A 15,784-nucleotide genomic window follows, 5' to 3' on the forward strand; every position below is an offset into this window, starting at 1 on the left:
TGACCTGACGCTCATGATTGAGTTAACAAAAACTCACGTTTCTCCTCAACTCAAAGAATCAAGCTTCTAGCTGCCAAATACATCTGAAATTAGTTTTTTAGTGGCTGATTTCGGCAGACATGAATCTAATCTTGATTCTCTGCCAAAAACAAGCTTAGAAGGATATTTTTGCTAAATAAAACTGTGTTGCTAGTGCAAGTCTGCTATAAGTTCAATGCGTATACATGTTATCGTAAAACTTCTATGAGAGCTATCCCCTCGGCTTGATGCCGAAAAGTCACAACAACAACAACAAACCTGTCGTGGTTTCACTAGAGCAACTGGAAACAAAATTCTGTGAAAAAATAGGATACACATACCAGGACACAATAACGTATATTTGAACGAAGAAAAATTTCGCGAGCGAGCAAGGCAGAAGCAAGAAAATTGGTCCAAAGAATTGCATTTGCAGGTAATATCGAAATTTGTCAATGAAAGTTTTTTTCTGCTCATAATAGCTGCACGTTGCAAATCGTGATTGCAACAGCTGTCGAAACAACGGTACATTGTTTTAACCATGACGACAGAGAGAGTGTCATCGCAGCTGTGGCTGTGATCTCTGTACAACAACAACAACTATGCCTAGAAATTATCTCTCAGAGGCTGTCATGGCACTAAATGTGCTGCTGAGGTTGATAATACCTATAATGTTGTTGTGCGGGAGGGAAGGCTAAACTCCTAATTAGTGTGGTATTATTTCAACATTCGAACGCTTCTCCTGGAGCCTAGCGTATTGATGTAAATTTAAACGTACAACGTATTCTTGCGGAAAATTTTATTACGCTGCTGTGATGTTTCATAGTGGGGGACCCACTGGTCCGTCCATTGGGTGGATCATACCACCGTCTATTTTTCTCGTCTATATTGAAGAAGGTGAAAAAAAGAAGCTATGTCGGATCTGCTTTATCCTTATTTATTTATAATCGTAAATACACGTTTTAATCTTCCATGGGTGCTGTTGTTGGAGAAGAGAGGATGTTACTTTTGCTCATATATTTTCGCCAAAAGTTGTCTGTGTTCTAGTGCTGTCTGAAAAAACATCTCTTTAATGTAGGCTCCTGTTACCGATTGAGTGTTTTATCTGTTATAAGGAGTTTGTATCGATGGTGTCGTTGACATTATGGAAATTAAGTGTAATCTTTTTCACTTTGATGGTGGATTTTGTTCCGCGATAGTTGTAATTGTAACTAGAGATGTTGCTGGCTGAATCGAAGCGAGCTAAAGCGTTTTTTTTTCTGTTGGCAAAATTGCTTCGGCCGAAGGTAGAACACCATCGAAAAAAGCGTGCATAAACAAATCACAAGTTATATTGAGAGTAGGAAATTACTATCGCCGCTTCAGTTTGGATTTCGACGTATAGTATCAGCACATGATGCTCTTCTATTTTTCATTGAATCAGTCCAACAAGAAATTGATAATGGTATTATTGTACATGCCGTTTTGCATTACAATCCCCAAACTTCATAAAATGTTTTCTTACGGATCGCATACAACAAGGGTGTATTAATGGATTTGTGTCAATTGCATTTCGAAGAGTAAAAAAATGGCGACTCTTTTGGTGTTCCAACATTCGGTCTTTATAGCCCCCATGCTTAGTTTAACTTATAGCCCCCCCCCCCTCACCAATCATGGTAACTTTCTTATAATGGGGAGGGGACTATCATGGGAAAGACCCCGAAATTCTTGCTGTTACATGTCCACAAATTTGACCGATATAGTTGGAAGTGCATTCTCAACATTTCTCGTAGGCTGTGTGATTTGCAACTCGCAAAATCTGATTTAAGTTGGGTCACTTTGCTGGTTTTAAAAACCGTCTTTATTGGGCAGGTGTTTTGTCATTACTGCATGCTTGCTGAAAAGTCGTTACCATATTAAAAAATGTTCTATTTGAAATCCAGCATGAATCCAGAGTTTTCCGTGTTCTAGATGTTTTCTGTGGGTGTAAAAATATCGGGACTGGATGACTTTATTGCTCCTTCACAAGATTGTATAAAGCCTGCAGTATTGGAGACTTCAAGCTATCAAAATTCTACACGTGGTACAATTAAAGTTGAGTCAGACGGAACTTACAAAGAGCTCCAGTCCAACGGAAATGAAGTCGTACTTCAGAAGGCAAAGATTACACTTAATGACTGTTTAGCTTGCTCTGGTTGCGTTACGACTGCAGAGACCATGTTGATTGAGCAGCAAAGCTATTCGCAGATTCTGGAAGTACTCAAGAAAGTCGCTAGTATTTTTGCTAACCCTACTTTTTCAGATTTCACGCAGGCACTTCCATCTGCATAACATAGGTGTTCAAATATATTATTATCATTAAGTACATATGATAAGGCCTTTCATTAAATCAAGCATTGCATAGATCAATTTTTTGACGTGGGGTGTTCTCTTAGAATTCTTTGCAGTTTTGGGCGGTTTTTTACAAAATCGATTTCAGTGGTTTCTGTCCAATTGTTTTCATTTTTAATTGCTCTTGAGCGAATTTCATAACAATTATTGTAAACGTGTGTGTCTTTATGCAAAATTTTTGCTTGACGGTTTTGACTTTTCGAGTGACTTTTACGTCCTTGACTTTTCTTTTGCATTTCGCGTGATCTAAAATTCTCTTTCAATCACAATTTCAAGCTGCTGAACTCAATTGGCGGCAATTTAATACTAAAAGTCAAACGAGAAGTGCTCCGAAACTGGTGCCATTTTTCACTTTAAATCTTAATAGTGGTATATGTTAACCTCTAATGTGGCTATTTGAAGCCCACTATTGAAGCCCACTATGCTGATGACGCAAAACTAGTTTTCAATTCCTTGAATTTCAATGATGGTCTTGTACGTTTCTGCAATTGGATTCAAGCAAACGGCATGTTAGTCAACCGCAAAACTGGGCCTATGTATTTTGGGACTGTCGAGCCCATGTTAGAGTACATCAACATCACAATTCCACAACAAGAGTGCGTGAAGGATCTCGGAGCTTATGTCAACAGAAAGTTAAAATGGAACACGCACACTCAATGTAAAGTCACCAACAGCCGCAGAGCTTTCTACAAGCTTAAAAATACTATACCTTGGAGCACTCCATCACATATCAAGCACAAGCTCTACGTCGCCTATGTTCCAATACTCCTCTATGGTTCTCAAATCTGTTGCTTTTCACTTGCAGACCTCAGGGCTTTCGAGAATATTCAAGAAAAATGCTTGAGATGGGTTTACGGGATTTCTAGGAACTACTGGGACACTCTTCTCACACATAAAATCCTACCGACGGCCGTTCGAATCCAAGTTGAGGACTGCCGACTGTTCATTCTCTTGGCCCAAATGAAGCTATTGAGCGACCTCTGTGATAATGTTGAAGTTTCATCTCTTGGTGTGACGAGAAGACGGAGAAACAAGTTCAAACTCAAACGTAAAGTAGTCCCTGGATCTTTCTACGAACGGTCCATCAACATGATCAATTTTTTCTTTCGTCATGGGATAATCGATCATGACTACTTCAAGATCAACAAGATTGTCGAACATTTTGAATCCATCATCACATGTTTCAATCCTTGTTTTCAATGCTCATGGTTTGTTTGTTGCAATTGCCCCACTTGTACGAGCTTTGTAAATGTTAAATAGTAGAAATGAATTTCTTTGATTTTTATTTATTGGCCCTTAATCGGGAATTAAGTTTCTCTCTCTCTCTCTCTCTCTCTCTCTGAACGTCTAAGTCCCATTTAGGCTCCCCCTACTTCCGCCACGACTTAAGCAGGCTGCAATTCATTAGGACTCCCACTTGTCGTTCGAGAGCAATTCTTCCGACGTTTAGTCGTTTGTTTTAAATTTTTTGCTTGGGTTCGTTTATCAGAATACGCTTTTCTGTGCGGCGTATGAATTCACCTTATGCCTTATTCGTAATTTTAATGCTTTTTGGCCTCGAATGTTCGAAATTCAGTAAGAATTTGTACTGTATGAGTTTACGAACATGAAATTTTTCAATGTTCCAAATCTTTGAATTTAGTCTTTAAATGCTCTTAATCAAAGCTTGCAGCCCTCAAATTAGTGCGGTGGTCTTTATCTGGTTTTTCATTCGACCCTTTTGACTTTTGTTCTCAAATCGACATAAGCAGGTAACGTCTAACGTTCTCTTAGAGCATTTTGGGTATGCGATTCAACGATTTTAGAGTATTGGATTCAACTACACTCTGTTGGAGACATGAATGCATGGCGTGGAGGCTGGTTCTTAGCGTTTGACCCCCCATTTCAAACCCACCCCCTTTCGCCCCTCCCCCCAAATCAGCCCCCACACCACTGCACAGCGTTCATGGCGTAACGCTCGACACCGTGCTCTTCACACCCCTTTCCCGTCCCCTTTCACGTGAACTGGGGTGGTTTTAGTGACGGACTTAGAGAAAAGGTTAGCAATTTTGATTTCACATTTTGTATCCATTAAGTCAATTACTGTCTAACGCGGTATGTAGAAACTATTTGGCTAAATTATTTTATGAAGCGAAAATGAAGTTAAGTAGAACTGAAATTCTGTTCTCATTTTCCCAACTTTTTAAAATCACGAGTACAGACTAGCAATTGTGACCAAAATTGAGCATTTAACCAAAACTTTAACTGTCGTACCAAGTTGTTTGAGGACTTGGCAAGAATGGCAGTTGATTTTTAAGATTGTTGCCTATATATACATTTTCTCCCAGGTTTTGAACCTTTCCTGCACAGAATGAGAGAATCGTCCCTTTAATCACAATGGTAATAATACACAGTGAAAGTCAATCTATTGCAATTCGTTTTGTAATATTCATGGCACAGTTACAAGATTTTTGATTGAGCTCAAACGAAGTTTGTAGCAATTATATTAGTCCTGTGATCTTTTTAATGCAATTTTTCACTTGACCGATTTTTCCACTGACCCATTTGTTGTCTTTTTGGTTCTCAAAACGGGATAAACAGGCAGCGCCAAAAGGGCAACAAGTTCTCTTAGAGCCTTTAAACTCGCTAGTTCCCAAATATGCGATTCACAGAAACTGTTTTGGAGACGTATACTCATGGTGTGAAGGGCGGTGAAGTGGGGTGGTAGAGTTTGACCACATCAGTCCCCCTCACTTCACCCCACCCCTAATCCCCACCCTTGCCTATGCTATAAATTTTCATTGGTTAATTGCGCCTGAACGAAGTTCATAGCAATTATTGTAAATGTGTCTTTTTTATGCAAAATTTTTGCTTGACGGTTTTGACTTTTCGAGTGACTTTTACGTCCTTGACTTTTCTTTTGCATTTCGCGTGATCTAAAATTCTCTTTCAATCACAATTTCAAGCTGCTGAACTCAATTGGCGGCAATTTAATACTAAAAGTCAAACGAGAAGTGCTCCGAAACTGGTGCCATTTTTCACTTTAAATCTTAATAGTGGTATATGTTAACCTCTAATGTGGCTATTTGAAGCCCACTATGCTGATGACGCGAAACTAGTTTTCAACTCCTTGAATTTCAATGATGGTCTTGTACGTTTCTGCAATTGGATTCAAGCAAACGGGAGGTTAGTCAACCGCAAAAAAGGGCATATGTATTTTGGGACTGTCGTGGTATATAGTGGTATTTGGGAATAGTGGTATATGTTAACCTCTAATGTGGCTATTTGAAGCCCACTATTGAAGCCCACTATGCTGATGACGCGAAACTAGTTTTCAACTCCTTGAATTTCAATGATGGTCTTGTACGTTTCTGCAATTGGATTCAAGCAAACGGGATGTTAGTCAAACGACTTAAGCAGGCTGCAATTCATTAGGACTCCCACTTGTCGTTCGAGAGCAATTCTTCCGACGTTTAGTCGTTTGTTTTAAATTTTTTGCTTGGTTTCGTTTATCAGAATAAGCTTTTTTGTGCGGCGTATGAATTCACATTATGCCTTATTCGTAATTCGAATGCTTTTTGGCCTCGAATGTTTGAAATTCAGTAAGAATTTGTACTGTATGAGTTTACGAACATGAAATTTTTCAATGTTCCAAGTCTTTGAATTTAGTCTTTAAATGCTCTTTGAATTTCAACTCCTTGAATTTCAATGATGGTCTTGTACGTTTCTGCAATTGGATTCAAGCAAACGGGATGTTAGTCAAACGACTTAAGCAGGCTGCAATTCATTAGGACTCCCACTTGTCGTTCGAGAGCAATTCTTCCGACGTTTAGTCGTTTCTTTTAAATTTTTTGCTTGGGTTCGTTTATCAGAATAAGCTTTTCTGTGCGGCGTATGAATTCACCTTATGCCTTATTCGTAATTTTAATGCTTTTTGGCCTCGAATGTTCGAAATTCAGTAAGAATTTGTACTGTATGAGTTTACGAACATGAAATTTTTCAATGTTCCAAATCTTTGAATTTAGTCTTTAAATGCTCTTAATCAAAGCTTGCAGCCCTCAAATTAGTGCGGTGGTCTTTATCTGGTTTTTCATTCGACCCTTTTGACTTTTGTTCTCAAATCGACATAAGCAGGTAACGCCTAACGTTCTCTTAGAGCCTTTTGGGTATGCGATTCAACGATTTTAGAGTATTGGATTCAACTACACTCTGTTGGAGACATGAATGCATGGCGTGGAGGCTGGTTCTTAGCGTTTGACCCCCCATTTCAAACCCACCCCCTTCGCCCCTCCCCCTAAATCAGCCCCCACACCACAGCGTTCCAGGCGTAACGCTCGACACCGTGCTCTTCACACCCCTTTCCCGTCCCCCCCCCCTCACACCCATGCAGGGTTATTTGTGTTCACGACTGGAAAAAACTAGCGCTGCACAGCAACGCCATACATTGTGTCCCGATTCGTCATGTACTTCCCGCAACGCATTTTTCTATTGGGGGATTAATATATAAAAGAACTCGTATTTAGTGCAAAATTTTTCATCCTCCGCCATATATTTCAGTTGTTGATTTATCAGACTCCTTTCGCTGGTTGGACTCGAAGTACAGACTTGGAAATTTTGGCTCTGAACTCCATGAATTGTAGTTGAAGCGAAAGATTGACTAAGGTCGAAACCAAATATTCTTTCGCCTCTGATGGTAGTCGAAAGCTGTTTGGATAGTTTTCATACTTCATTTTTAATGGCACAACCACTCCCTTTTCGCCAATATCTTCGATATCTGTTTTACATCTACTGTTTGCAATTGTACAATGCCTTTATTTTTCTTCAAGAACACTTGATGTTTTCTGTTATTCGAAGTAGTTTTGAATCCTTTTGATGATCATAGTTCATTCACTCTGTCAGATTTTGTTAGCCTTTCATCTAAAAACACCGGCTCGCGGTTCAAAGGGTTCTTAAAATTCCAGTGATTTTTTTGTTCCGTATTTTGGCTTCATAAGCTGGCTCCAAGCTTTTACATTCAACAGTTATGAAATAAAGTTACAGACAATTAGATGGAAGTATTTTGGAAAAGATCCTAATGTATGGGCTATTTAAATCTAACATTTATACCGTACATTTTTATACCGCATGATACGCGTGACTATAATATAAAATAGTTATTTTTGCACACGGAATATTTTGCCATTGTATGTTTTTGGTACCATATTGACTGCAGATTCTCGTTTTAAACTTTTTGGCGGCTTCTTTAAAAATTGTGTGAACATACTAAAGGCTTCATGGGTACCGGAGGTCACCTTTAATGATTAGCAGCATTCTAAAAGAAAATAATTAATGAAGTTTGTAGCAATTATATTAAACCTGTTCGTCTTTTTTTATGCCATTTTTTCGCTTGACCGATTTTTTGTCTGGCCCATTTGACTTTTTGTCCTTAAAAACGGGATAAACGCGTAGCGTGCTTAAAGTTTTATAGAGGTTCTTAGCCGCGTTTAGTAGTCCTTCAAGTGCTTAGTATAATGAAGGTTTCCGGGAAGGCTGTAGTTTAAGTTTAAAAGGTCATTTTAGGAGTTTTTGAGCACAAAATGTTTTTTCGTGTTTTTTCGCCATTTTTCGTTGGAGCAGTCTAAAATTGAAGCTATTTAGAGTCGATAAAGATCTTTATCAAGAGATAAGTACTTTTTATGACTGTTTTAAGAGCTATGTTTTGGTAATCCAAACAGAAACAAGCAAATTTATACTAATTTTCACAAATTTTTCAAGCTTTTTGAAAATGCTTGTCTTTTCTTGAGTTTTGTTAGCCCTAGGTGTCAAGGAACCTCCTCTAGTGTTTGAGAATAGGTTAATGTATAGTCTCTAGTGGTAATGGAATGGTTTTTTAAAAAACATTTTAACTTCACGAATTTTAGCATTTTTTGACATCTTGGAAATTTTTTTCGTCATTTATCAAGTTTTTCTAGACCCAGGGGCCAGAAAACCTCCTTAACAGTTTGATAGTAAGTTACTAAAACTTTCTTATTGGACATGGAGTAGATTTCAACTTTTTAATATCACAAATTATAGCATCATTTTTAATAGCCGCGAAGCGATAGCGGCTATTATTGTAGACATCGTGTTTTTTTTAATTCGTCGTCTCCATCATTGATTCTTACCACCTGACTTCTTGGAATTGACTTTTTCCATGACTTCAGTAACTCCTTCTGTTTTGCAGTTAAAGTTTGTGTTCGTGACGTCACTTGTCCTACTTTCAGGTCGATCTTGTGACTTACCTCACTAAAAAAATGACTTCTGGAATCACTTAATGAACTTTAAATTTTATAAATATTTACTAGTTAAAGATCAATGCTGTGCATTCAAGTAGTGCCAACTGTATATGCCCTAATTCTTGAGTATTAGAGTCTGGCCAATCTGTCTATCTTATGTCTTTAGTTTTTTCAGTTCATGGAAGGCCACAAGCGGCTATTTTCCGGCAATCTGCTGGCTATGTTCAGAAAACTTGCAATTTTTTTGTTTGAAAATATGTTGTTTTTTAGGTATCTCCCGTCTCAAGAGCCAACAGACCTCAACTAGGTTTTAATAATAGGTAACTGTATAGTTTTTAGATGTAATGTAATGTTTTTCAAGATTCTAACATCATGAAATTTAGCATTTTGAGAAAATTTGCAATTTTTTAATTTTTTTCGACATTTATTGTCATTACTCAGGTTGTTTCAGCCTCAGGGTTTATAAAACCTCCATTAGGGTTTGATAATAATTTCTTGAAAAGTTTTTCGTGAGCATCTATTACTTGCCAACTTCTTAATATCACAAATTTCAGCAACTTTTTTGAACTTTCGAATTTGCAAAACTTTTTCATAATTTGAGGCTGGAAAAACCTAAACATGACAATAATCAATCATTTTGAGAACAATTGCAATTTTTAACAAACTTTTGCTAAAAATTGGTGTATTAATATCTTCAGAACCAGCTCATTGTCTCAAGAGACTATACAGTAATCCTACTCCAAGCCTCGAATAGTTTCACTGGCTCATTAAGATCCACAAACTTGGAACATGATAATAATTTTCCAAAAGCTTCAACTTATTATCAAAACTTGATAAAAGTCGAGTCGTTGAAATATTGATAACCACTCCATTAACTCTAAACTAGGCAGCAGATTAATATCAAATCTCGGAGGAGTTCTCTGAGCCTCTGGTGCCAGAAAAAAAAGTAAAAATCAAACCCTATTCAAAAAACTTGCAATATTCAAAATTGCAAATATTTTTTGAAAAATGCCAAAATTCGTAATATTTATATCTTGAAAAACATTCCATTACATCTGGAAATTATGCAATAAGCTACTATCGAACACTATCGGAGGTTCCTTGGCTTTTGAGGCTGGAAAAACCTAAACATGAGAAAAGCCAAGGAACCTCCTATAGTGCTCGATAGTAGCTTATTGCATAATTTCGAGATGTAATGGAATGTTTTTCAAGATTTAATTATTACGAAATTTGGCATTTTTTTAAAAAAATATTTTATTCTGAATATTGTTTTTTTTTAATAGTGTTTGATTTTTTTTGATTTTTTTTTCTGGCACCAGGGGCTCAAGAACTCCTCCGAGATTTGATATTAAGCTTTTTGCCTAGTTTAGAGTTAATTAAGTGGTTATCAATATTTCAACTAACAATTTTTGATAAAATTTGAAGTTTTTGGAAAATTATTATCATGTTCCAAGTTTGTGGATCTTTATGAGCCAGTGAAACTATTTGAGGCTTGAGGTAGGATTACTGTATAGTCTCTGGAGACAATGATCTGGTTCTGAAGATATTAATATACCAGTTTTTAGCAAGATTTTGTTAAACATTGCAATTGTTTTTAAAATATTTGATTATTTTTGTCCTATTCTGAGTTAAACGAACAATACTAGCCATCAAAACCTTAAGTTTTGCAGATGGGTTACTTGACAGAACTAAACAGACAAAAAATGTTTTGGAACATTTTCTCAAAATCGGGAAACTTTTCTCTTAAATTTTGCACTTTTCAATTACTAACAAGGCTAGAAAACTAGAACCTGCAGAGTCGAATCCCATCAGCAAAATATTCCTAGCTTTCTCTTTCTGATGGGTTTTTTCTTTCTCTTTCTCATTCACGCTTTATCTCTCAAATTATCTCTCTTTCCTTAGCTCTTTTGTTGATACTGTGTTTCAGCTTCTCTTATGTGATGTGATGTCATCATCTATTACTCATTAACGCTGAATTATAGTAGAATTGTTTTATAATATTTGTCCTGTTGGCATTATTTTATACAATTTTTCGTTTGATCCATTTAATTTTTTGTCCTCAGAAACGGGATAAAGTTATCATAGAGCTTATCAGCTCACTAGTCTCCAAGTGTGAGATTCACAGGAACTGTTTCGGAGAGTTGTACTTATTATACTTGTGTGAAGAGCGGTTCGTAAAAATTGATCGCACACCCCCGCCCTCACATCAGCCGCCCCCACCCCCAACGTGTACCCCTGCACATCGTTCAAGCCGTTGGGCCCATGCAGCCAAAGATACCCCTCCCTCCGTTTCCCTCTCTCCGCCCCCACTGCGCTCACCTCATGCCCCTTCAAGTACGCTAAAGCTAGCCTCACTAAACTGTGACTAGCTACTGACGAAGATAACCGCTCGTGGGTCGTTTGAGAGCAATTTGACCGACGTTAGTCAGTTATGTTTTGTTGTTGCATTTCTCATAACATTGCAAAGATGTTCGTAATTTCTCGGGGGTCCAAATTTTATTTTTCGTGGAACCGGAGATTAGAAAAAAAACATTATAATTTCTCTTGAACATGCTAAGGTTTTTCAGAAACTTAAAATCGCTCTGAGAGTCTGTAAAAGCGCATTTATTGTTAGCAGTGCATGAAATTCTACCTCTTCATTGTATAAATATGATGAATTAATTGGTCAAGGCAGGGAGAAGAACTGTTTGTTTCTCCAAGTACGCTTTTCATAAATTTGTTTGGAGACGTATACTCATGGTGTGAAGGGCGGTTGTTAAGAGGTTGATCCCCAACCCCCCCCCCCCTCACATCAGCCCCCATCTCACTCCCAATCCCCTCCCTGCACATCGTTCAGGCAAGAAGGGGCCCGTGCAGCCAAAAACCCTCCCACTGTTGCCCACCCCCACTGGTGCCCCCATCAGCCTCCCCCCACCGCTGCGCTCATTTCACACCCCTTCAAGTACGCTAAAGCTAGCCTCACTAAACCGTGGCTAGCCCGACGTTAGTCGGTTATGTTTAGAATATTCGTCAGGTATGTTTTTAAGAATTTAAATATCCGATTTGAGTCAAGTTTCTCATTGTTACTTCAGAAAAAATACTGTATAGTTTTAATTTAGCTGATAAATCAATTTTTTGCTCGGTAATCAATCACTCGGAGAATCAATTTTTTTCAAGGGACGATATTTGTAAGTTTTTGCAAAGGTGTCGGACTCTTATAAGTGACAACTGACGTTTTTTCCAGCTTAGCCGCCTATAAATTAGTTAGATCCGTTTTCTGAAATAAGTTGCCATTTTATCACATTATCAAGTATATCAATTAAATCGGTGCTCTCGAAATAATTTTTTAATTTTCAATTTTTGCAAGCACAAATTCTAGGAGGGATGAGAATTTTTCGGCTGAGTCATGAATCTAGTGGAATAGAAACAAAATGGCGCAGGTAAACGGCACCCAAAATTTCCTCTCATTGCAGTTTCCCCACCTCGTGAATTGGTCAATTTTCTCAAAATTTCTCTGAACTCATTGTACCACGACCAATTTTAGAATTGCACTCTTGAATAGAACATAGTCGGAATAATTCTGGAAGCTACTCGAAGTTGTAGGTGTAGCACAGAGCTGCAATTCGCAGGTAATTTTGGCGGTATACAGGCGCTTATTGCCGTTTTTAACTGGTACCTTAGTTGCATATATCATAATAAAAATAGATATATTAGTAGTAGTGTGACTGCCTATCTACAGCTGTGCTAAATTCTTAACAAATGCAATGATTAGGTTCATCGGGTATTTGCAAATGGAAAAGGCGTTGCTCCTCATTTTTATTCCGCTGTTGATTATAACTACGTGTGCAAATTTGAAATGAAAATGTGTATTTAGGAACAGAAAATTCGGGGATATCATTGCGGCCTCCATTTCTCCACAAAGTATAGCATCGTTGGCTGAATTCTATAAAGAGAGCTTTGAGTCGACTGCTGCTAAAGTTTCATCTTTCCTCAAGTCACTGGGTGTCAATTATGTGTTCGACACAAATGTCGGCCGAAATCTCACGTTGCTTGAAAGTGGTAAAGAGTTCGTCAAAAGATTTCGGGGATCCAAAGAAAATTTGCCGGTTTTCACGTCGTCTTGTCCAGGCTGGATTTGTTATGCTGAGAAAACCCACGGAGAGTTCATTTTGCCCTATATTTCCAGGGTGAAGTCTCCGCAACAGATGATGGGTAGCTTGGTAAAGCGACACCTGGCAAAAGTGTTAAATGAGGATCCCTCTAACATCTACCATTTCACAGTGATGCCTTGTTTCGATAAGAAACTAGAAGCACTGAGATCAGATTTTGTTGTTCCGGGAACAGAAATTAAGGAAATGGATTGCGTGGTTGCAACTAACGAATTATTTCTAATGATAGCTGAAACTGGGAGCAGTTTGGACACGTTAGATGGTACGCCTTTTGACTGTTTGTTGAGTTTACTGAATGAGAAACAGAAAAGAGCCTATCAATTCACCTCCCACGAGGGCAGTGGAGCAGGAGGTTATATTGAGTATGTTTTCAAATATGCGTCTGAAAAGTTGTTCAACGTAGTGCGCCCGTCTATTGATTTTGTTACCAAAAGAAGCACTGATCACAAAGAACTCTTTCTAACCGTCGATGGTGAAGTCAAGCTACGCTTCGCTGTTGCCTACGGGTTCAAAAATTTGGGAAATTTTGCTATGAAGTTGAAGAAAAAGAATTTGAAATACGATTACGTAGAAATTATGGCCTGCCCATCAGCGTGCTTAAACGGTGGAGGTCAACTCAGATCAGAAAGTGTGAGCAATAAGGAGTTATTGAGCAATGTGACTCGGAAGTATTTGTCACTTCCAGTCTCAGAACCCACTTTTCAAACAGATTTTTATTCCTATGCGACAGAAAGTAATGAAGAAGTGGGAGGAGATGGCTCATTTCTGTTCGCTGAGTACAAAAGTGTTCCGAAGTTAAACACTAATTCGCTCAATATAAAATGGTAGTTTTTCAGTCAGTTTAGCTATTTTACAAAAATTATTTTGAATTTATATTTTTTTTTTGAAATTTTACCTTGAGTGTTTTCGAATTATTGTTGTTTTCAATGTTGCTTTTTTGGAGAAAACGGTTATATATTTCTCTCTTATTTTGTTTATTTCAGATTTTTGGTATGGGTGTTTTGTGAGAATGGGCAATGTGAGCATCTTTCTGTCTTGTGACTAAATCAGAGTTTCGTTGAATGCTTAGCATCCTACTCTGACGAGTACAGCAAGCTGCTTCCCACGAAAAGGGAATTATCCCTTAATATGCACACAAATGCAGATGAGGAGAAGTTGCCAGAACATGTCAACTTCATTGATCGATATTTCAGCCATTATCTCTGTCACAGCTCCAAACTGCTCTATCTTCAGCACACTAATGCTTTAGTTTGTGTTGTGACCATCTCTGATGAGCACGATATACTTCAAGCGTGCAAGGTTAATGCAGACGGACTTAGAGAAAAGGTTAGCAATTTTGATTTCACATTTTGTATCCATTAAGTCAATTACTGTCTAACGCGGTATGTAGAAACTATTTGGCTAAATTATTTTATGAAGCGAAAATGAAGTTAAGTAGAACTGAAATTCTGTTCTCATTTTCCCAACTTTTTAAAATCACGAGTACAGACTAGCAATTGTGACCAAAATTGAGCATTTATCCAAAACTTTAACTGTCGTACCAAGTTGTTTGAGGACTTGGCAAGAATGGCAGTTGATTTTTAAGATTGTTGCCTATATATACATTTTCTCCCAGGTTTTGAACCTTTCCTGCACAGAATGAGAGAATCGTCCCTTTAATCACAATGGTAATAATACATAGTGAGAGTCAATCTATTGCAATTCGTTTTGTAATATTCATGGCACAGTTACAAGATTTTTAATTGAGCTCAAACGAAGTTTGTAGCAATTATATTAGTCCTGTGATCTTTTTAATGCAATTTTTCACTTGACCGATTTTTCCACTGACCCATTTGTTGTCTTTTTGGTTCTCAAAACGGGATAAACAGGCAGCGCCAAAAGGGCATCAAGTTCTCTTAGAGCCTTTAAACTCGCTAGTTCCCAAGTATGCGATTCACAGAAACTGTTTTGGAGACGTATACTCATGGTGTGAAGGGCGGTGAAGTGGGGTGGTAGAGTTTGACCACATCAGTCCCCCTCACTTCACCCCACCCCTAATCCCCACCCTTGCCTATGCTATAAATTTTCATTGTTTAATTGCTCCTGAACGAAGTTCATAGCAATTATTGTAAATGTGTCTTTTTTATGCAAAATTTTTGCTTGACGGTTTTGACTTTTCGAGTGACTTTTACGTCCTTGACTTTTCTTTTGCATTTCGCGTGATCTAAAATTCTCTTTCAATCACAATTTCAAGCTGCTGAACTCAATTGGCGGCAATTTAATACTAAAAGTCAAACGAGAAGTGCTCCGAAACTGGTGCCATTTTTCACTTTAAATCTTAATAGTGGTATATGTTAACCTCTAATGTGGTTATTTGAAGCCCACTATTGAGCTTCTTAGTCCCATTTAGTCCCACACGTTTAGTCGGTTATGTCGATTATCTCGATTCTATACGGTATTGGTTTTAAAATATCAATTGAAAGGCTGATGAAGTTGGGATGATTTAATGAATGGCTGACAAGATTGATTTTTTTTTGAAAAATATATAAGTCAAGTTTCAAAGGTGTGACATAAATGCGTTCCAACCTAAATTCAAGTGCTGAGATTGGTTAAACTACAGGAATTTCGTCACCTTTTTTAGATGCTGCGACAGTGGAAAAGGTGACTCGTAAAATTCAGTTACATATATGCTTGAAAAGAATGGCAAATCTTGTCACTGTTTTCCACTCTTGTCCCAAAAACAGGTATCCTTAAAAAATATCGGCGGATATATCCGAACTTGAACCCCACATGCTTATAACCCTAATCTTAAAACATGGCCATAAAAATAGTGACAAAACCCAGTAACTTCGAAAATTGATGTTTTGCAATGTGAAATGTTCCCACATAAGCCCCAAATTTGTCGATACAGTTTCTGATGTATCAGCTTTCAGTAATGAAATCTTTAATTGGCATCTTGAAAAGTTGAATGCAAGTTGCTGAAGATAGCGAGCTTGAAACTCGTTGCATTACTTTTGACGCATTAAAATTGGCAATTTT

The 15,784-nt window shown here is 37.7% G+C and overlaps 1 protein-coding gene across 1 annotated transcript; it reads left to right on the forward strand.

Moving 5' to 3' along the window:
- The first annotated feature begins 273 nt into the window (after positions 1 to 273).
- Positions 274 to 13,655, forward strand: LOC142345876 (cytosolic Fe-S cluster assembly factor narfl-like). The gene is made up of 3 exons (XM_075398308.1): positions 274 to 451; positions 1,966 to 2,258; positions 12,472 to 13,655. The coding sequence occupies exons 2-3, from the start codon at positions 1,966 to 1,968 to the stop codon at positions 13,592 to 13,594; spliced, it is 1,416 nt and encodes a 471-aa protein (XP_075254423.1). The 5' UTR covers positions 274 to 451; the 3' UTR covers positions 13,595 to 13,655.
- The last annotated feature ends 2,129 nt before the right edge of the window (positions 13,656 to 15,784 follow it).

This window comes from Convolutriloba macropyga, chromosome 9, assembly GCF_964194025.1.
Source record: "Convolutriloba macropyga chromosome 9, txConMacr16.3, whole genome shotgun sequence".
NCBI lineage: Eukaryota > Metazoa > Xenacoelomorpha > Acoela > Convolutidae > Convolutriloba > Convolutriloba macropyga.

Excerpts from the sequence above, each read along its gene's own strand:
- LOC142345876 (XM_075398308.1), top strand. The coding sequence starts at position 1,966 with ATGTTTTCTGTGGGTGTAAAAATATCGGGACTGGATGACTTTATTGCT. Across the intron at positions 2,259-12,471 it reads CAGATTCTGGAAGTACTCAA|GAACAGAAAATTCGGGGATA; the intron begins GAAAGTCGCTAG and ends ATGTGTATTTAG.